The following is a 22,546-nucleotide window of genomic DNA, read 5'->3' as shown; positions in this document are numbered from 1 at the left end:
TTTTATTTATATTTATTTTTTATAAACTTTTACATTATTTTATATTTATTTTTATTTATGAATTCATTTTTCTATTAAATATTTTTATTTTTTACATTACTTTTAGGGGCTTCGGGGGAAATATTGGGGGGTCTAAACAGACTAAAATAGAAAAAGAGATTGAGGACACAGAGTCCTCAGAGACACGCAGAACCCTCAATCTCTTTTTCTGTGTCCCCAGTTATCAATGAACAGGAAGCCTCTATACTGAGTGTTCCTGTTCATTCATAACATGAGGACATGGTATGTTTACTATAACTACAACTATGAATGAACAGGAAGTGATGTAGATGTGATGTAGATCACTTCCCATTCATTCATAATTGAGGATATAGTCCACATACCATGTCCTCAATATTATTATTATTATTATTACATAGTATTTATATAGCGCCAACAGTTAGCGCTTTACAATATAAGGAAGACATTACAGTTACAATACAATTCAAGACAAGATGGTAAGGAGGGCACTGCCCCTGAGGGCTTACAATCTAAAAGAGGAGGGGGAAATGATACATGAGGTAGCTGTGGAACACTCAGTCCCACTATCTAGTCACAGGGACTGTGCTGGCAACTGGCGGTAGTTCCGCCACTGACAGAGCCCACCACACATTCTGCAGATTCAGTGGGGGGGGGGGGGGGGGGGGGGCCCACGCGAGTTCCGGGGGGGGGGGGGGGTCGGGGCGGCCCTAGTCTCGTCTTGCCTAGGGCAGCCCCAAACCAGAATACACCACTGCTAACAAGGTCTTGATCATGTTACTCTCTGTAACAGGCCTTTTATAAGATGCTTTTGACGATATAAAATACATTGATTCCTTTAATTCTGTTGAGGAAATTCGGATTTCAATGTCTGTTGTGTAGGAAGATAACCACCGGCAAATGTTTTCTTACCGTGCCCCCTTTCCAAAAAACATCATCACTTTTAAAGTTAAGTGCTTTATCCACATCTTCCATAGCATTAAAGCTGGTGAGCAGTGTCCACTTATGTTCATAGCCTTCTGCTATCATCCAGTTCACTAAGTCAATCCGGGACGGAACTTCTGCCCTCTCGTTAAAGAAGATCTCCTGTCCAGTAGGGTCCGTGAAACGAACTTTTCTCACATAGTTGTGCAGGTTGACCTGGGAGGATATTAAAATGTATGTTACCATAAACATTTCTAAGAGTTCTGAAAGCCCAACCATGGGGCAGGTAAAAGATCAATAAAGGTATGAAAAATGGTCCTGTGACTGATGGCAATCCCCTCATCTCCCCCTTCACGTCCCCAGCTTTCCGCTCCCGGACCCCAGACTCTCCTCTTCTTCCATGTCCCCAGCTTTCCCTCATCTCCCACTTCATGTCCCCAGCTTTCCGCTCCCGGACCCCACAATCTCCTCTTCCATGTCCCCAGCTTTCCCCTCCCTGACCCCACCCTCTCCTCTTCCATGATGTCCCCAGCTTTCCCCTCCCTGACCCCACCCTCTCCTCTTCCATGATGTCCCCAGCTTTCCCCTCCCTGACCCCACCCTCTCCTCTTCCATGATGTCCCCAGCTTTCCCCTCCCTGACCCCACCCTCTCCTCTTCCATGATGTCCCCAGCTTTCCCCTCCCTGACCCCACCCTCTCCTCTTCCATGATGTCCCCAGCTTTCCCCTCCCTGACCCCACCCTCTCCTCTTCCATGATGTCCCCAGCTTTCCCCTCCCTGACCCCACCCTCTCCTCTTCCATGATGTCCCCAGCTTTCCCCTCCCTGACCCCACCCTCTCCTCTTCCATGATGTCCCCAGCTTTCCCCTCCCTGACCCCACCCTCTCCTCTTCCATGATGTCCCCAGCTTTCCCCTCCCTGACCCCACCCTCTCCTCTTCCATGATGTCCCCAGCTTTCCCCTCCCTGACCCCACCCTCTCCTCTTCCATGATGTCCCCAGCTTTCCCCTCCCTGACCCCACCCTCTCCTCTTCCATGATGTCCCCAGCTTTCCCCTCCCTGACCCCACCCTCTCCTCTTCCATGATGTCCCCAGCTTTCCCCTCCCTGACCCCACCCTCTCCTCTTCCATGATGTCCCCAGCTTTCCCCTCCCTGACCCCACCCTCTCCTCTTCCATGATGTCCCCAGCTTTCCCCTCCCTGACCCCACCCTCTCCTCTTCCATGATGTCCCCAGCTTTCCCCTCCCTGACCCCACCCTCTCCTCTTCCATGATGTCCCCAGCTTTCCCCTCCCTGACCCCACCCTCTCCTCTTCCATGATGTCCCCAGCTTTCCCCTCCCTGACCCCACCCTCTCCTCTTCCATGATGTCCCCAGCTTTCCCCTCCCTGACCCCACCCTCTCCTCTTCCATGATGTCCCCAGCTTTCCCCTCCCTGACCCCACCCTCTCCTCTTCCATGATGTCCCCAGCTTTCCCCTCCCTGACCCCACCCTCTCCTCTTCCATGATGTCCCCAGCTTTCCCCTCCCTGACCCCACCCTCTCCTCTTCCATGATGTCCCCAGCTTTCCCCTCCCTGACCCCACCCTCTCCTCTTCCATGATGTCCCCAGCTTTCCCCTCCCTGACCCCACCCTCTCCTCTTCCATGATGTCCCCAGCTTTCCCCTCCCTGACCCCACCCTCTCCTCTTCCATGATGTCCCCAGCTTTCCCCTCCCTGACCCCACCCTCTCCTCTTCCATGATGTCCCCAGCTTTCCCCTCCCTGACCCCACCCTCTCCTCTTCCATGATGTCCCCAGCTTTCCCCTCCCTGACCCCACCCTCTCCTCTTCCATGATGTCCCCAGCTTTCCCCTCCCTGACCCCACCCTCTCCTCTTCCATGATGTCCCCAGCTTTCCCCTCCCTGACCCCACCCTCTCCTCTTCCATGATGTCCCCAGCTTTCCCCTCCCTGACCCCACCCTCTCCTCTTCCATGATGTCCCCAGCTTTCCCCTCCCTGACCCCACCCTCTCCTCTTCCATGATGTCCCCAGCTTTCCCCTCCCTGACCCCACCCTCTCCTCTTCCATGATGTCCCCAGCTTTCCCCTCCCTGACCCCACCCTCTCCTCTTCCATGATGTCCCCAGCTTTCCCCTCCCTGACCCCACCCTCTCCTCTTCCATGATGTCCCCAGCTTTCCCCTCCCTGACCCCACCCTCTCCTCTTCCATGATGTCCCCAGCTTTCCCCTCCCTGACCCCACCCTCTCCTCTTCCATGATGTCCCCAGCTTTCCCCTCCCTGACCCCACCCTCTCCTCTTCCATGATGTCCCCAGCTTTCCCCTCCCTGACCCCACCCTCTCCTCTTCCATGATGTCCCCAGCTTTCCCCTCCCTGACCCCACCCTCTCCTCTTCCATGATGTCCCCAGCTTTCCCCTCCCTGACCCCACCCTCTCCTCTTCCATGATGTCCCCAGCTTTCCCCTCCCTGACCCCACCCTCTCCTCTTCCATGATGTCCCCAGCTTCCCCTCATCTCCCCCTTCACGTCCCCAGCTGTCCGCTCCCGGACCCCAGACTCTCCTCTTCTTCCATGTCCCCAGCTTCCCCTCATCTCCCCCTTCATGTCTTCAGCTTTCCGCTCCCGGACCCCACACTCTCCTCTTCTTCCATGTCCCCTTCATGTCCCCAGCTTTCCGCTCCCGCACCCCACACTCTCCTCTTCCATGTTCCCAGCTTCCACTCATCTCCACCTTCATGTCCCCAGCTTTCCGTTCCCGGACCTCACACTCTCCTCTTTCATGTCCCCAGCTTCCCCTCATCTCCCCCTTCATGTCTTCAGCTTTCCGCTCCCGGACCCCACCCTCTCCTCTTCTTCCATGTCCCCTTCATGTCCCCAGCTTTCCGCTCCCGCACCCCACACTCTCCTCTTCCATGTTCCCAGCTTCCCCTCATCTCCCCCTTCATGTCTTCAGCTTTCCGCTCCCGGACCCCACCCTCTCCTCTTCTTCCATGTCCCCTTCATGTCCCCAGCTTTCCGCTCCCGCACCCCACACTCTCCTCTTCCATGTTCCCAGCTTCCCCTCATCTCCCCCTTCATGTCTTCAGCTTTCCGCTCCCGGACCCCACCCTCTCCTCTTCTTCCATGTCCCCTTCATGTCCCCAGCTTTCCGCTCCCGCACCCCACACTCTCCTCTTCCATGTTCCCAGCTTCCCCTCATCTCCCCCTTCATGTCTTCAGCTTTCCGCTCCCGGACCCCACCCTCTCCTCTTCTTCCATGTCCCCTTCATGTCCCCAGCTTTCCGCTCCCGCACCCCACACTCTCCTCTTCCATGTTCCCAGCTTCCCCTCATCTCCCCCTTCATGTCTTCAGCTTTCCGCTCCCGGACCCCACCCTCTCCTCTTCTTCCATGTCCCCTTCATGTCCCCAGCTTTCCGCTCCCGCACCCCACACTCTCCTCTTCCATGTTCCCAGCTTCCCCTCATCTCCCCCTTCATGTCTTCAGCTTTCCGCTCCCGGACCCCACCCTCTCCTCTTCTTCCATGTCCCCTTCATGTCCCCAGCTTTCCGCTCCCGCACCCCACACTCTCCTCTTCCATGTTCCCAGCTTCCCCTCATCTCCCCCTTCATGTCTTCAGCTTTCCGCTCCCGGACCCCACCCTCTCCTCTTCTTCCATGTCCCCTTCATGTCCCCAGCTTTCCGCTCCCGCACCCCACACTCTCCTCTTCCATGTTCCCAGCTTCCCCTCATCTCCCCCTTCATGTCTTCAGCTTTCCGCTCCCGGACCCCACCCTCTCCTCTTCTTCCATGTCCCCTTCATGTCCCCAGCTTTCCGCTCCCGCACCCCACACTCTCCTCTTCCATGTTCCCAGCTTCCCCTCATCTCCCCCTTCATGTCTTCAGCTTTCCGCTCCCGGACCCCACCCTCTCCTCTTCTTCCATGTCCCCTTCATGTCCCCAGCTTTCCGCTCCCGCACCCCACACTCTCCTCTTCCATGTTCCCAGCTTCCCCTCATCTCCCCCTTCATGTCTTCAGCTTTCCGCTCCCGGACCCCACCCTCTCCTCTTCTTCCATGTCCCCTTCATGTCCCCAGCTTTCCGCTCCCGCACCCCACACTCTCCTCTTCCATGTTCCCAGCTTCCCCTCATCTCCCCCTTCATGTCTTCAGCTTTCCGCTCCCGGACCCCACCCTCTCCTCTTCTTCCATGTCCCCTTCATGTCCCCAGCTTTCCGCTCCCGCACCCCACACTCTCCTCTTCCATGTTCCCAGCTTCCCCTCATCTCCCCCTTCATGTCTTCAGCTTTCCGCTCCCGGACCCCACCCTCTCCTCTTCTTCCATGTCCCCTTCATGTCCCCAGCTTTCCGCTCCCGCACCCCACACTCTCCTCTTCCATGTTCCCAGCTTCCCCTCATCTCCCCCTTCATGTCTTCAGCTTTCCGCTCCCGGACCCCACCCTCTCCTCTTCTTCCATGTCCCCTTCATGTCCCCAGCTTTCCGCTCCCGCACCCCACACTCTCCTCTTCCATGTTCCCAGCTTCCCCTCATCTCCCCCTTCATGTCTTCAGCTTTCCGCTCCCGGACCCCACCCTCTCCTCTTCTTCCATGTCCCCTTCATGTCCCCAGCTTTCCGCTCCCGCACCCCACACTCTCCTCTTCCATGTTCCCAGCTTCCCCTCATCTCCCCCTTCATGTCTTCAGCTTTCCGCTCCCGGACCCCACCCTCTCCTCTTCTTCCATGTCCCCTTCATGTCCCCAGCTTTCCGCTCCCGCACCCCACACTCTCCTCTTCCATGTTCCCAGCTTCCCCTCATCTCCCCCTTCATGTCTTCAGCTTTCCGCTCCCGGACCCCACCCTCTCCTCTTCTTCCATGTCCCCTTCATGTCCCCAGCTTTCCGCTCCCGCACCCCACACTCTCCTCTTCCATGTTCCCAGCTTCCCCTCATCTCCCCCTTCATGTCTTCAGCTTTCCGCTCCCGGACCCCCCCCTCTCCTCTTCCATGTCCCCAGCTTCCCCTCATCTCCCATTTCATGTCCCCAGCTTTCCGTTCCCGGACCCCGCACTCTCCTCTTCCATGTCCCCAGCTTCCCCTCATCTCCCCCTTCATGTCCCCAGCTTTCCGTTCACGGACCCCACACTTTCCTCTTCCATGTCCCCAGCTTCCCCTCATCTCCCCCTTCACGTCCCCAGCTTTCCGTTCCCGGACCCCACACTTTCCTCTTCCATGTCCCCCGCTTCCCCTCATCTCCCCCTTCACGTCCCCAGCTTTCCGTTCCCGGACCCCACACTTTCCTCTTCCATGTCCCCCGCTTCCCCTCATCTCCCCCTTCACGTCCCCAGCTTTCCGTTCCCGGACCCCACACTTTCCTCTTCCATGTCCCCCGCTTCCCCTCATCTCCCCCTTCACGTCCCCAGCTTTCCGTTCCCGGACCCCACACTTTCCTCTTCCATGTCCCCCGCTTCCCCTCATCTCCCCCTTCACGTCCCCAGCTTTCCGTTCCCGGACCCCACACTCTCCTCTTCTTCCATGTCCCCTTCATAGTCCTTGCTCCCTATATCTCCCCCTTCGTGTCCGCAGCAGGCCTCTCTTACCGATGCAGCTCTCTATTCGGCAGCGTTCTGTGTGATGAGGGGGCGGGGATAACCCGCTTCCCACTCATTGGCTGCTGCGCCGGCTGGATCATACTTCACGCTGCGCCTGGAACAAGGTGAGGGGCACAGCGTGAAGTGCGTAGGGCCCAGGACAGGTGGAAGAGCTCCCGGTACTGACATTAGCGGTTACCGGCATATTAAATATCCTGGTAATCTGCGGTTACCAGGGGCCCCTTCCTCCTGTCCTGGGCCCCCTCTAAGTGACGCAACTCCAGGAGCCCGGTCACAGCTGCGACCTCGGCAACCCTGGTAGTTCCGCCACTGCCTCTATGAACGCACGGACTGCGCGACATGGATTTAAATGGGCACAGTGGCCCTTTATTAAACATACCAAAATTAGAACAGTTACCAAACATAATAACATACAAAGAAATAATCTGAATGACTGTTGGATCGGAGAAGGGGGCTTTGGGTGCCCATCAGCCAAAATAAGGAGGGAGGGAGGAAGTACCATACCAACTGATGGCCCCCACTTTGTAACCGACTCACATTTCTGTACCCCCAAAGACCCCTTAACCCGCCAAGCTGCCGTGACATAAACAACCATTCCAACTGGCAAAAATGAGCGGAGGGCGGGCGGGACAACTTGCTTCCTCCATCGATTTTCTGGAAAGAACGCCCATCAGCACTTGCGGTCCCATCCCATGCGGCTCCTCCTCGACACCTGACTTCCACCTCCAATCAGGTAAGATCAACTGATTCCCATTTTAATTTTAACCCCTTTTCCAGGGGACTATTCCTTCCCCCGGTCATGCAGCTCCTCCGCTCAGTCTCTCTGGGTCTGTCTAGAGTTGTAAACAGTCCAGCAAAGGGCAACAAAATGAATTGTGGGGCTAAATGGCCTCAGCTACGAAGAACAATTAGTGAATAAATTATAATATTTGTAAATGAGCTTACTTAGTGATAAAATACGCATGCACCACATAGGTTGGACTGGATAGATCTACTGTATGTCTTTTCCACCCTTACCTACTATGTACTGTAACTATGTAGTATAAAGCAGCGGTTCTCCATCTGTGTAACCTCAGGACCCCCGTTTGTCCTCGGTCATTAAGTCGCGACCCAAGTCGCAATGCAATGGAACACACGGCATTAAGGTACCGCGCGCTCCAGTGCGGGCGTACGAACTGTGGGTGGGAGGTGTGTTTAGGGTACCATTCAGGTGAATGGCAACGCAACACACCTCCTGCACCAGAATGCACGGTAGCTATGCGATTAACGCACTGTACTAGTGTGAACGGGCCCTCAAAAACACTGGCATACATACACAGTCACAGACACAATCTCAATATTTTAAGGTCCACCCAGTCTCTCTATCTTACAAGAACTGGAGTAAATCTCAGCCTGGGGTCCAGTGTTGGCTGGGGTGCTGTGACAGAGCCCCATCCATATGTTCATTGCTTGCCCAGCTCCCATGCGCTCCCACGCTCTGGCTCCCATGCCCTGTAGTGGTGGTGGGAGCTAGAATGTGATGTCACTCCGGTCCAGGCACCTCTACAGGGCACATGAGGGAGCTGTATGCAATGAACGTATAGATGGAGCCCCCTCGCGGCCATACCCACAGCGCACCACACCGCACTTCAAGCTGACACTCGGCACCGGGCAGCATATTTTGAATGGCTGCTTGGCACGGGAACTGACAGTGCTACACTAGGGGGAGGCTGAGGAACCTCTCATCTAGAAAAGTGGAAGGCATGTGGTGACCCACCGAACACGGGGTCGCGACCCACTTTTGGGTCACCACCCACCAGTTGAGAACCAAGGGTATAAAGCATGGCGGAACAAGCGAAAGGCTTTGTAAATCAGTTGGAAGGCTAACATGTTAGCCTGAATTCGTGGGAGGAGTCTGCGCCTCCACTGCACTCTCAAGCCGGGTAGACGGGAGTGCCCGGGATGGGAGAATTTTGGCATAGCCCTTCCAGTGGCGTAACAATCACCATAGCGACCCAGGCGGCCGCTATGGGGCCCGGGGCACAGTGGGGCCCGGCTAGATGCCGCGCGGGCCGCCTGGGTCGCTATGCGATCCTCTGCTGGTGGCTTTCACTGGCGGCTGAAGACGAACGTGCCGCTGTTCAGATCACTGACAGTAAACTGTGCAGCAGCGCGTTCCTCTCCACAGAGTCAATGAGAGCCAGCAGCGGCAGTAGAGGAGGAGGCGGGGCCCGTGGTCGGCAGCAGGGGAGGAGGCGGGGCCCGGTGACGAAGAAGGAGGCGTTCCCGCTGACGGAGGAGGAGGCTGGGCCCATCAGCCACCGTGGACGAAGAGGAGGCGGACAGGTAAGGAGTGCGACCAGCCCACCTGAGGGTGACCCGGCAGAGCCCACCATAGAGAGTCTACGGTGGGCTCTGCAGGTTCACCCTCAGGTGGGATCTCGAGTGGGCTCTGCAAGCGGTGCAACTAGAAATCACGGGGGGGCCCATACAAAATTTTGCTATGGGGCCCTGTGATTTCTAGTTACGCCCCCTGCGCCCTCCGCATTGGTTTCTCCAGCTAGACACTCAGAGTATGCCCCCTTATTGGCGTTACTGTCCACCCCGGACCACGGCACACCTCAGGTCAGTGCGTTATCCACAATCCCTTTTCATTCGAGTAAGCGGACTCCGAGCACAAATAATAAATATACACATATCATTCTTTATCTTACTGCTTGCTTCGATCCACGTTGTTCAGATGTCCTTCTCATTAAGGTAATTTTGTGTAGGGCGGTAGCCAGGACATGCACAGCCCTGTATGCGTAAGCAGGCAGTGCGTTGCTTAAGGCATGAAATGTGGGCCAAGCAGGTTTCACGTACGTGCAGTTCATTAAAGATAAGCCAAAAATCAATTGAAAATAGTCGTTTTTGGCCGAGTTCGGGGAAAAGCAACGCAGTGAAAAAATCCAGAGATCTTCTAATATGGGGTCGGTTAAGCAGGCGGCGCAGCTGATACCATTTCTATGAATATCGAGGTTTTGGATTATTTTGTCTGGCCATACAAACAATAAGCTGCCGTTGATTGCTGATAAATCAGGGTATCTGTAATATTTTATAATGGAAAAAGTATCAGGGAGAATTAATGTGAGATCATCCCTGAGAACACGGATCTCATCGAGAAAAAAAAGAAAATGTAACGAGAAGATGCCGCACACCAGGACAACTTTGGCTGTTGACTTGCCTATAACTGCCAGCTTCCGCCGATTGCTATCGTCGTTATCAGTAAATTTAATGACGTACTCCATGCAGATCCCGCGTTTGCTCATCGTCCGACTCAGTTCTTGTAATTCAGCGTCCCCGCTTCCGTCGGTCGCTATCAGGATTCCGACCCAGTTCCACCCGAAATGTAGAAAAACCTTTATAATAGCGGCATAGCGCACCCGGTCGTCTTGTGTCATCCGGTATAAGGTCGGATACATTTTATGGTCACTCAAGCGAATGTCGGTGACTCGGTAATTAATCTGTAAAAAAAAATTAATATATATTGTTTTGTTACCTAGTTACAAAGTATTTGAGGATGAATAAAGACACAAGTCCATCAAGTTCAACCTATTGCGTGTGTGCATTTATGTTTGAGCAGGTGTGTGCTTGTATATGAGTCCATGTGTGATTTTGCTCTTAGGCGTACCTGTACCGCTGTATGTTATGGTCTCCAATCAGTGCCGTCACAAGGGGGGTGCGGCCCGCACCCAGGTGACACCATTGGAGGGGTGACACCAAAATAACTCTCAGTCATTTTTGGTGTCACCCCCCTCTGAAAAGTCGGGCGCTCGGTCATGGACAGAGGAGGGGACCCGGCGGCATACCTTATCCCGCCGGGTGACTGTCCCCTCCTCTCTCTGCCGGCGTCCATCACCAAGATGGCCGCCGGCAGGTATCGAGAATACTGCCGCGCGTGCGCGATGACGTCATCACGTACGCACATGGTAAAGTCACGAGCATGCGCACTGACGTCTCGGGGGGGGTGACACTCGGTTACCGCTCCGGGTGTCACCCAGCCTCGGGACGCCCCTGTCTACAATAGACATGTGCACCAGCAAAAAAATAATTTGGTTTCGTTTCGTTTTGATTCGGATTTTGCTTTAACTCATTTTTCGGAATTCGGGTCCGAAAGTCAATTCGTTTCGGAATTCGGATTCGGACGAAATTGTACGAAATTTCGTTTTCGTTCGTTGCAGCAAAGTGACATTTAAGAGGGGAAAAAAAGTTTTTTTGTTCTCAAATGTCACTTTGCTGCAACGAAAGTTCGTCCAAAAAAATGAATCGGAAATTCGGATTCGTTTACATTCGTTATACCTGTAATTCGGAATCCGGATACATCCGAATCTCCGAAATTTCGTCCGAATTTTCGATCCGGAACGAAACGAATCGCACATGTCTAGTCTCCAGCTGAGACTTAGCTGAGATCACTTCCTGCGGCAGCAAGTTCCAGACCCTAACCGCTCGAACTGTGAAGAACCCCTTGCGCCCTGTGTGTTGAAATTTTTTTTCTACCAACTTGTGGTGGTGCCTGCTGGTCTTTGTTACGGAGCTGACTGTAAACAGTTTGTTAATAATGTTGCTGTCACCCTTGAATAGTTTATACAAAAAAATCATGCCCCCCCTTAATCTCCTAACCTCCAAGGAGAGCATATTTAATTTTAACAGCCTTGTTTCATAGTTCAGGTCTTCGAACCCCTTAATGAGTTTTGTTGCCCTCCTCTGGACTCTCTCCAGCTCAAGGACATCCTTTCTGAGTATTGGAGTATTGAAATGTGTGACCACGTCACCAGTCACAAATTGTAACATTGTCACAAACTTTGATAGAACACTACCATCAGGTGGTACGGCCGGTACCCATGTGAGGGGTCTGGGCAGCCTGGGGGGCCTCTTTCATGAGTATCAGCTGTACCAGGGACGGCATGGCAGAGGTGACAGGGGAGGGGGTGGAGGAGGCCAGGCCCCAGCAGCAGCAGGTAAGAGCAGTTAGGAGGTACAGGGAAAGGGACCCCGGCGACCAGTCCACCTGAGGTCCTGCAGAGCCCACCATAGAGAGTCTCGGATGGGCTGTGCTGGATCTATGGTGTGCCCTGCAAGGTCACTCTTAGTTGGGCTCTGCGGGGTCTCAGGTAAGTTCAGAGTCCAGTGTGTTACTAAGTCAGTAGTCCAGTGCGTTACTAAGCCCAGAGTTCAGCGCGTTACTAAGCCCAGAGTCCATGTCGGCCGAAAGTGCCAGTTTCCTGCCGATACATCCGTGCATCCCTGATTTCTTTCCTCCACGCTGGGCGCTGCTCTGTGTCCCAGTGGGGAGGAGAGAAACTGTGATAGCCGGCCGATTGCTGCGGCACGAGAGCGCAGTGATCGGCCTGCGTCTCCTCCCACACCGCTCGGCCGCTTATCAAAGTCCGGCAGAGCGGTGTGGGGGCGGAGACAGCTCTGTAACAGGAGGCTGGGCTATCCTCCCTACACCACTCCATCAGCCCCCTGTGTCAGCGTGTCAGAGAGAAGAGCAAGTACACACAATCAGGGTTCAGTGATCGCTGAGTGTTTATAGATAATGGAGGATATGGTATGTTGACTATATCCTCAATTATGAATGAATGGGAAGTGAGCTACATCACTTCCTGTCCATTCATAGTTGTGGTTATAGTAAACAAACAATGTTCTCATGTTATCAATGAACAGGAACACTCAGTATAGAGGATTCCTGTTCATTGAAACGGGACACAGAAAAAGAGATTGAGGACTCTGTGTCCTCAATCTCTTTTTCTATTTTAAAAGGGAAATATCAGGGATCTGTTTAGACCCCCAATATTTCCCCAAAGCTCCTAAAAGTAAAGTAAAAAAATAAAAATATTTAATGAAAAAAATGAATAAATAAAAATATTTCAAAAATTAAAACGTTTATAAAAAAACAAATAAAAATAAAATATTTTAAAAATGTGAAAAAATTAAAATAAAATAAAAATTTCGGCCTGACAATTTTTTTTTATTCCGGTTTCATTTCGGTTTTTATCATTTACATTTCGGTGCGCCTCTAATTGCTATAGTTTAGTCCATCTATTGCTATGGGTTACTGCAGTCCATCCGTTGCTATGGGTTACTGCAGCTTCCACATTGCTTTCATAAAGCTCCCAATCAGAGGCCTCAGGGTCAAATTTGGGTTTTTTTCCGGGACTTTGGATTTACTGGTGTCAATTTTGGAAAGTGATCACAATTTTTAGCCTTTGTGGCAGAACCGGGAACAGTGTCTGGCAGCATCTCCCTTTCCCTCACTAACACCAGTGGACCCCCCTTAACTTTCCCTGCTACCCCGCTATTATATTTGGAATTTTTCATCTTTGCTGCTAAGTTTACCAGCCGGGCTCAGTGAATGGATTAAATGATCCATGGTACATAATAGTACGCCTTCACTCACTGCTCGATGATGGCTGGTGCCTTACAATGTGCCTTGCTGGTGAGGTCGTAGTCGGCACCGTGCGGGAGAGCACCGCCGGCCAGCTAAATTAGGATCCCACCTGGAGCTCCTCCCACCGGACCGGCATTGACTCGCCGCTGCTCTCCTGCACAGCAGACTGAAGGTAAAGGAAAAAAAAATAGTGCAAGCATCGGCGCTATGTATCGGGGCATTTTGACAACTACAAGTACTTGTCCAAATGCCCTGTATCGGTCCCGATACCGATGCTATCAGTATCGTGACATCCCTAATGTGTACCAATGTTTGTTTTTGTAGGCCGTGGTGAATTATAGTTAGAGCCAAGAGAAACGCAGTAGGTGTCATGCCGGACAAAGTTGATTGCTGACCCGTGATTAGGTTCCTCCATCTTCAAGAGGAAATCTGCCCAAATAATCAAGCTGCAGAAACTGTCACTTTTGTTCGCGTTTGTGGCTATGAATCTCTGCCCAATCCACCGTACTCACCTGACCCGGCACCTACGGACTTCTTCTAGACTTGTGCGCCGTCAAAAAATTAGTTCTGTTTCGTTTCGGAATATCCGTTATTTCGTATTTCGTAATTCGTAACTGAACTCAATTCGGATTCGAATTTTCGTTAGTGGCGGTTATATTTTCGTAACTGTACGAACATTCGTTATGATGAAGTTAAAAAGCAAAATACCTTTGTTAATATTGGAGTCGATGTTGTAGTTGTTTTTTTTATCCGAAATACGAATTCCGTTAACGGATTCCGGATCCGAATTTCGTATTTCGGATTAAAAAAACAACTACCATCAACTCCAATATATTAACAAAGGTATTTTGCTTTTTAACTTCAATATAACGAATGTTCGTAACGGAACGAAAATACGTCAACGGAATTTCGTATTTCCTGCCTGTATTGTAATGCAACTCTCAGCAGCAGAAGAGAAAACCTGTGATTGGTCAACCAAAACGAAATACGAATTCCGTTAACGGATTCCGTATCCGAATTTCGTATTTCGGACTTTAAAAAAAAATACCATCAACTCCAATATAAATGTACTTTGCTTTTTACCTTCAATATAACGAATGTTTGTAACGGAATGAAAATACATCAACGGAATTTCGTATTTCCTGCCTGTGTATTGTAATGCATCAGCAGCAGCGGATCCGTATCTCGGATTAAAAAAAAAATCTTGTCATGTTGTTCAACCTCATTTACAGGGGTAATATTAGTTCCTGTTTCAAAGAAATTCGGATCCGAAATTCGTTAACGGAATTTCGTATTTCGGATATAATTCGGAAACTGCCATTCGGATTTCAGATGCTCCGAAATTCGGAATTTCAGGAAAATTCGTACGAATTTCGATTCGTAACGAAACGAATCGCACATGTCTAACTTCTTCCCGTTTCCAAATCTGAAGAAACATTTACAGGGGAAGACGTTTCCACAATGATGAGGCAGTCATTGCTGAAGCTGATAGCCGGCTTTCCTCCAAATCTGCAGACTTCTACGCAGATGGTCTTGAAGGTCTGTTCCACGGATGTGAATAGTGTATAACCATAGGAGGTGGATAGGTAGGGAAGGAAGAGTCAGCGGACTCAATTTCAGATCCCTAGCACATCAGGATCTTGGTAAGGGTCAGAACTTATTGGCCTGGCTCGTATTTAACTAGTGAGGCGAGCGGGATCGAGCTGTCCATACCTGGTTGGAGTGAGCATTTAAATAGCTTTCTGTGCTCACACTATCTTCAAGAATTTGTGACCAACGTCAAAACGGTATGCTTAAATTCTGACAAGGTCAGAGGGTCCCAAGTCTACAGTCCCTTAAGCTCATAGCTGATAAAGAAGAGTCATTAATATATGCTCAACCAATGCTTAATAGAAAACATTAGGTGCTTATATGCAAATGTTAGGATTCTTTATGTAACAGGTTCTCTTGTTAGAATGTCTTTGCAGGTTACTTTATGTGTATCGGAAAAAGTAGAAAACATGTCAATTTTCATCCTGGATGACCTTGAAAATACACTCACCGGCCACTTTATTAGGTACACCTTGCCAGTGCCGGCTTGGACCCCCTTTTGCCTTCATTCTTCGTGGCAGAGATTCAACAAGGTGTTGGAAACATTCCTCAGAGATTTTGGTCCATATTGACATGAGAGCATCACGGGCCCAAAGTGTGCCAAGAAAATATCCCCCGCACCATGACACCACCACCACCAGCAGCAGCCTGAAGCGTTGATACAAGGCAGGATGGATCCATGCTTTCGTGTTGTTGACGCCAAATTCTGACCCGACCATCTGAATGTTGCAGCTGAAATGGGGACTCATCAGACAAGGCAACGTTCTTCCAATCTTCTATTGTCCAATTTTGTTGAGCCTGTGCAAATTGTAGCCTCCGTTTCCTCTTCTTAGCTGACAGGAGTGGCACCCGGTCTGGTCTTCTGCTGCTGTAGCACGTCTGCTTCCAGGTTGGACGTGTTGTGTGTTCAGAGATGGTATTCTGCATACCTCGGATGTAACGAGGGGTTATTTGAGTTACTGTTGCCTTTCTATCACCTCCAACCAGTCTGCCAATTCTCCTCTGACATCAACAAGGCATTTTCATCCGCACAACTGCCGCTCACTGGATATTTTCTCTTTGTTGGACCATTCTCTGTAAACCCGAGAGATGGTTGTGTGTGAAAATCCCAGTAGATCAGCAGTTTTTGAAACACTCAGACCAGCCCGTCTGGCACCAACAACCATGACAAGTTCAAAGTCACTTAAAGGAGAACTACGGGGTTAAGGCTTTTCCCCATAGTTCTCCTTAGGGTAACGGGAGGACACAAACTAGCGTCCTCCCATCACCCTAAGCTCAGTATACCGCGAGCTGCAGCTCACGGTATACTGAGATGCTGAAGTGGATCCCGACAATTATGCCGGGATCCGCCCAGCTGTGTGAGTGACAGCTGGCTCTGCCTATCTAGAGGCAGAGCCAGCTGTACCCGCCCCCTCCCCCGTCCGTTCCGCCAGTCAGCGCTGGAGGATCGGAGCGGGGAGGGGGGAATCCAGCCCCTCCCCTGTCACGGCAGAGAGCCGTGACAGGATCGAGAGGTGAGCAAACGCCGGTATGTGTTCGCTCACCTCCCGATCTACTGAGCCGACCTGTGACAGTCTCATTATTGCGGGTCGGCTAGAACTATGAGGTGAGTGAAAAGCACCCGCCTCATAGTTCTCCTTTAAATCCCTGTTCTTCGAGGGGGCGTGGCCGACTGAGGTGGAAGATGGCCGCATAGGAGAAGTGCCCCGGCTCTGTATCTGATAGATGTTAAAAACCTTTAATAAAAATCTATTATGCAAAAAAAAAAAAATCCCTGTTCTTCCCCATTCTGATGCTCGGTTTGAACTTCAGCAAGTCGTCTTCACCGCATCTAGATGCCTAAACGCATTGAGTCGCTGCCATGTGATTGGCTGATTAGCAATGTGTGTTACCAAGCCATTGAACAGGTGTACCTAATAAAGTGGCCGGTGAGTGTATGTAACAGTCCTAATCTACTGCAGGGATCACTTACCTGTGTGTAATGATACAGGCTGAGTAACTGGGCCAATGCATGGGTTGTATGGAAAGTTGTGTCACCAATAAAACCAACCACTTCCCCATATTCCCTACAGGAATAATTAGGAGCTTCCAGCTTTTCTCCAGACAATATCTGTAGCGTATATCCCAAGGTGTTTTTTGGATGATCACAGGTATCCAATATATGATAGCCTAGGGTAACGTTAGGCAGAAGATCGGGGTTCTTGTTAATCTCATCAATGGCAAAAATTATCGTCAAGATGCTTTTGTACTCGTTAAGGTTAAGCCTGGAAGACATCAAAAGTTTTTCAAACGATATAGATAGATAGATAGATAGATAGATAGATAGATAGATAGATAGATAGATAGATAGATAGATAGATAGATAGATAGATAGATAGATAGATAGATAGATAGACCGCCGAAAAAATATCGGCCGAAAATGGCACTTTTATCTAAATGCCGAAAGTGCCATTTTCCTGCCAATACGTCGGCGCATTCCCTGCTTTCTCTCCTCCCCGATGGGCGCTGCTCTGTGTCCTAGCGGGGAGGAGAAAAAGTGTGACAGCCGGCCAAGCGCTGCGGGAGGAGAGCACTGTTAGCGGCCGGATTCTCTCCTCCCACACTGCTCAGCCTCCTATCACAGTCCAGCAGAGCGGTGTGGGGGGCGGAGACAGCCCACGCTGTCACAGGAGGCTGGGCTCTCCTCCCCGCACCGCTCGCTCAGCCTCCTGTGACAGCGTGTCAGAGAGGAGAGCGGGTACAAGCAGTCATGTGATCAGTGATGGCTGAGTGTTTGTAGATGATTGAGGACATGGTGTGTTTACTATATCCTCAATTATGAATGAATGGGAAGTGATCTACATCATTATCTACATCACTTCCTGTTCATTCATGATTGTAGTTATAGTAAACATACTCTGTCCTCATGTTATGAATGAACAGGAAATCTCAGTATAGAGGATTCCTGTTCATTGATAACAGGGGACACAGAAAAAGAGATTGAGGACTCTGTGTGTCTCTGAGGGCTCTGTGTGTCTCTGAGGGCTCTGTGTGTCTCTGAGGGCTCTGTGTATCTCTGAGGACTCTGTGTGTCTCTGAGGATCTGCTTCACCAGCTTCTTCTCCTGGCTCTAGGCAGTGAAGTGATGTAATACCCTATTCCAAAGGGTCGGGTAAGACTTTAGGGGAACACCATGCTTTTTTTTTTTTACATGGGGTCCCCCTAAAATTCCTACCAGAGCTAAAGGGTCTGGTATTACCTGAGAGGGGACCCCGCACTGTTTTTTTACGCTATTTTCTTAACAACTTGCGGGGAGAATGATCCTCTTCAGTGTTCCTTTCTCCCCGCTCTGGCTATGTCTTTGGCTGTGCCAAGCCAAAGCATCGGCAGCTGTACGGGTCATTGTGAATGGCCTACACAGAAGCCCTTCACTTTGGCTGAACTGAAGGCTTCCTGTAGCCAAAGCGAGCCGAAGGGTTAGCCGAAACGTTTGGCTGAAAAGAGAACTACGGGGTAAGTGGGTTTTTTTCATAGTTCTATTTAGGGTCACAGGAGGACATACACTGTCAGGATACCGTGCACAGGGGCCCCACACACCGTGTGCAGGTATCTATACGGGAGGACCAAATACTCAACCAAACAAGGATAGGAAATTATAGTTTATTAGACATATAAAATCCTATAAACGCAAGCAACCCCACCAACACCCACAATCAACATAAATTAGCCAAACTAAATGTAAACAGAATAACACACGGAGTACAACAGGGCAAGTTTACCAGGGGAGCAGGGCCACAGGAGGGGAGCCACAGATCAAGAGACCTCAGGGGGGTAAGGAGTCAGGGTCCAAGGAGGCAACAGGATACAGGAGTCAGGCAACAGGATACAGGAGTCAGGCAACAGGATACAGGAGTCAGGCAACAGGATACAGGAGTCAGGCAACAGGATACAGGAGTCAGGCAACAGGATACAGGAGTCAGGCAACAGGATACAGGAGTCAGGCAACAGGATACAGGAGTCAGGCAACAGGATACAGGAGTCAGGCAACAGGATACAGGAGTCAGGCAACAGGATACAGGAGTCAGGCAACAGGATACAGGACTCAGGCAACAGGACACAGGACTCAGGCAACAGGATACAGGACTCAGGCAACAGGACACAGGACTCAGGCAACAGGATACAGGTTAGGGCGACAATACTGTGGCAAAATCACCACTGCTTCAACTATGAGGATGACTGGAAATCACTCACCTCATAGATCTCCTCTAAATGTTCGGCTCTTTAGTGAATACCCCCCCCCCCTTGTTTGAACCCCCTACATCTCTTCAAACAAGAACGTGAACCGTCAAATAAATAAATATTTTAGCAACTATTAGAATGTTCTTCCAGTGCTCAAAATCCAAATGTCCGCAAACGTGCTATCTTCAACACCAGTGATCCATGCAAAGGTTTCCATCCGCTCCTTCACACTTGTTACTGCCCTCCCCCTCCTGATTTCATCGGGCCCTCCACCTCTCCTCACGACAAAAGCACTTCTCCAAAGGGGGCCCGCCCACTTTACCAATAGACCTTACATATAAATGTCTAATTCGCAGATTTTTTTCCTTTAGCCCACCGGCCAATTGGGCTACCACTTCCCGGGTTTTTCCTGATTTGGACCAGAGCAATCTTCTTAATTTATTTACCCTAAGGAGAACTATGGGGAAAAGCCCTGACCCCGTAGTTCTCCTTTAAGGCACAGCATCCAACGGTACGAATATTAATGACGGTCCCCCTCAGAGAGGTTTCACCATCTACCCCACTGCACCTGCGTGCTCCGTTCCTCAGCTCCGCCCCACGTGCGTTACATCAGTAACAAGTGTGGAGGAGTGGATGGTAACCTTTGCATGGATCACGGGTGTTGAAATTTACGAAATCATGGGTTGCCTCCCTGTGGGCACCTAGTTTTCACCTCTCCCCCTAGATTAAGTGCATTCATAAAAAAAAAAAAAGGAGGAAAAAAGGGGGTAATAGGGTTTCTGGAGGGTTGTAATTGACCATCCAATAGAAATTTGCTAAAAATATATATCATGTTTTATTTTTGTAGCTCTTATACTATTAAATATAAAAGGAGAGGTGGTGGGGTTACCCGGCTTCCGCCTTCTCGGTCCTCCAGGCATCTCCCTTACCTTGCAAACTAACCCTGCATGATCCATCATCTCTGGGTCCCCTGATGAAGCCAGTGGCGAAACGCGTCGGGACCTATTAAGCTAAGCCACGATAGGGGGCAATACTATGTTTTCAGAATTTGTGATCAATATCATGTTATTTATGAACGCTTGGATTTATTGAGATGTACGTATTGAATCGGTGAATACACAAACATATCCTATGCAGGGTTTTTGTTGGACATATGAAATGGATCGTTTTTAAATATTTAATAGTATATAAGCTACAAAAATAACATTTGATATATATTTTTTTTAGCAAATTTCTCTTGGATGGTCAATTACAACCCTCCAGAAACCCTATGACCCCTTGTTTTCCTCACGGGTGTTGAAGATGGCGCGCTTGCGGACATTTTGGATTTTGAGCACTGTAAGAACATTATAATCATTCTTAAAATGTTCCCTTATATGACGCATTTTTGCCTAAAGAGACTTACACGGATTTCATTTGCGCATGCAGTTTAGTTATTTCAATTGGATTTGTCACTGTTGAGTGTTTTTTTTTTTCATTTTTTTTCCACCCATGTTATAATCCACATTTTACATCGTTACATCGTTACATCGTTACATTGGTCCTCCAGGCATCTCCCTTACCTTGCAAACTAACCCTGCATGATCCATCATCTCTGGGTCCCCTGATGAAGCCAGTGGCGAAACGCGTCGGGACCTATTAAGCTAAGCCACGATAGGGGGCAATACTATGTTTTCAGAATTTGTGATCAATATCATGTTATTTATGAACGCTTGGATTTATTGAGATGTACGTATTGAATCGGTGAATACACAAACATATCCTATGCAGGGTTTTTGTTGGACATATGAAATGGATCGTTTTTAAATATTTAATAGTATATAAGCTACAAAAATAACATTTGATATATATTTTTTTTAGCAAATTTCTCTTGGATGGTCAATTACAACCCTCCAGAAACCCTATGACCCCTTGTTTTCCTCACGGGTGTTGAAGATGGCGCGCTTGCGGACATTTTGGATTTTGAGCACTGTAAGAACATTATAATCATTCTTAAAATGTTCCCTTATATGACGCATTTTTGCCTAAAGAGACTTACACGGATTTCATTTGCGCATGCAGTTTAGTTATTTCAATTGGATTTGTCACTGTTGAGTGTTTTTTTTTTTCATTTTTTTTCCACCCATGTTATAATCCACATTTTACATCGTTACATCGTTACATCGTTACATCGTTACATCGTTACATCGTTACATCGTTACATCGTTACATCACAGTATTTGAGCTTGAATAAAGACACAGGTCCATCAAGTTCAACCTATTGTGTGTCTGTGTGTGATTGTGCGTGTGTTGTGCGTGTGTACGAGTCCATGTGTGTTCTTGTTTCTAAGAGTACCTGTACCCCTGTATGTTACGGTCTCTTCACCAGTTTTAGGTGGTGGCCTCTAGTCGTTGTTACGGAGTTTATAGTAAAAAGTTTGTTGCCGATGTTGCCGTCACCATTGAACATCTTGTACGTCAAAATCATGTCCCCTCTTAATCTCCTCACTTCCAGCGTGAACATGTTTAAGTTTTGTAACCTAGTCTCATAGCTTTGGTCCTCCAGCCCCTTCATTGGTTTAGTTGCCCTTCTCTGGACTCTTTCCAGTTCCAGGACATCCTTCCTGTGAATTGGTGACCAAAACTGAACCGCATACTCCAGATGCAGCCGAGCCAGCGATATACGAAGTGGCAAAATGATTGCTTTGTCTCTACAATACATTCCCTTCTTAATACAAGACAGGACTCTGCTCGCTGTGTGTGCCGCAGCCTGGCATTGTGTGCCGCAGCCTGGCCTTGTGTGCCGCAGCCCGGCCTTGTGTGCCGCAGCTTGGCATTGTGTGCCGTAGCCTGGCATTGTGTGCCGCAGCCTGGCATTGTGTGCCGCAGCCTGGCCTTGTGTGCCGCAGCCCGGCCTTGTGTGCCGCAGCTTGGCATTGTGTGCCGTAGCCTGGCATTGTGTGCCGCAGCCTGGCATTGTGTGCCGCAGCCTGGCCTTGTGTGCCGCAGCCCGGCCTTGTGTGCCGCAGCTTGGCATTGTGTGCCGTAGCCTGGCATTGTGTGCCGCAGCCTGGCATTGTGTGCCGCAGCCTGGCCTTGTGTGCCGCAGCCCGGCCTTGTGTGCCGCAGCTTGGCATTGTGTGCCGTAGCCTGGCATTGTGTGCCGCAGCCTGGCATTGTGTGCCGCAGCCTGGCCTTGTGTGCCGCAGCCCGGCCTTGTGTGCCGCAGCTTGGCATTGTGTGCCGTAGCCTGGCATTGTGTGCCGCAGCCTGGCATTGTGTGCCGCAGCCTGGCCTTGTGTGCCGCAGCCCGGCCTTGTGTGCCGCAGCTTGGCATTGTGTGCCGTAGCCTGGCATTGTGTGCCGCAGCCTGGCATTGTGTGCCGCAGCCTGGCCTTGTGTGCCGCAGCCCGGCCTTGTGTGCCGCAGCTTGGCATTGTGTGCCGTAGCCTGGCATTGTGTGCCGCAGCCTGGCATTGTGTGCCGCGGCCTGGCATTGCAAGCTATTATTCAATCTGTGGTCTACTATGATCCCCAAATCTTTTTCCATTTCTGACTTCCCTAGCGGAGTTCCCATTAATATGTATTCCGCTTGCCTGTTTTTAACCCCAAAGTGCATTACTTTACATTTATCAACATTAAACCTCATCTGCCATATAGTTGCCCCTCCCCCTATTTTATCCAGGTCCTCCTGTAATGTTATAGTATCTAAGTCCGAGTCTATTACCCTCCCGATTTTGGTGTCATCCGCAAACACAGAAACATGGCTATCCATGTCCTCCCCCCGATGTCATTAATAAATAAGTTGAACAATATGG

General features: G+C 50.2%; 1 protein-coding gene across 1 annotated transcript in view; it reads right to left on the bottom strand.

Moving 5' to 3' along the window:
• The window catches only part of LOC108799499 (vomeronasal type-2 receptor 26-like), a 15,847-nt gene extending 5,896 nt beyond the window's left edge, over positions 1-9,951 (bottom strand). Inside the window, exons 1-2 of the mRNA XM_018571362.1 lie at positions 9,709-9,951; positions 931-1,158 (exon numbers count right to left, since the gene is read on the bottom strand). Coding sequence (XP_018426864.1) covers positions 931-1,158; positions 9,709-9,951 — 471 coding nt within the window. The remainder of the gene's footprint in view (positions 1-930; positions 1,159-9,708) is intronic.
• Positions 9,952-22,546: the final 12,595 nt, after the last annotated feature.

Source organism: Nanorana parkeri, unplaced genomic scaffold, assembly GCF_000935625.1.
Source record: "Nanorana parkeri isolate BGI_ZX_2015 unplaced genomic scaffold, ASM93562v1 scaffold1743, whole genome shotgun sequence".
Lineage (NCBI taxonomy): Eukaryota > Metazoa > Chordata > Amphibia > Anura > Dicroglossidae > Nanorana > Nanorana parkeri.
Note: the sequence above shows the minus strand (reverse complement) of the source record. Positions and strands in the feature narration are given on the sequence as shown.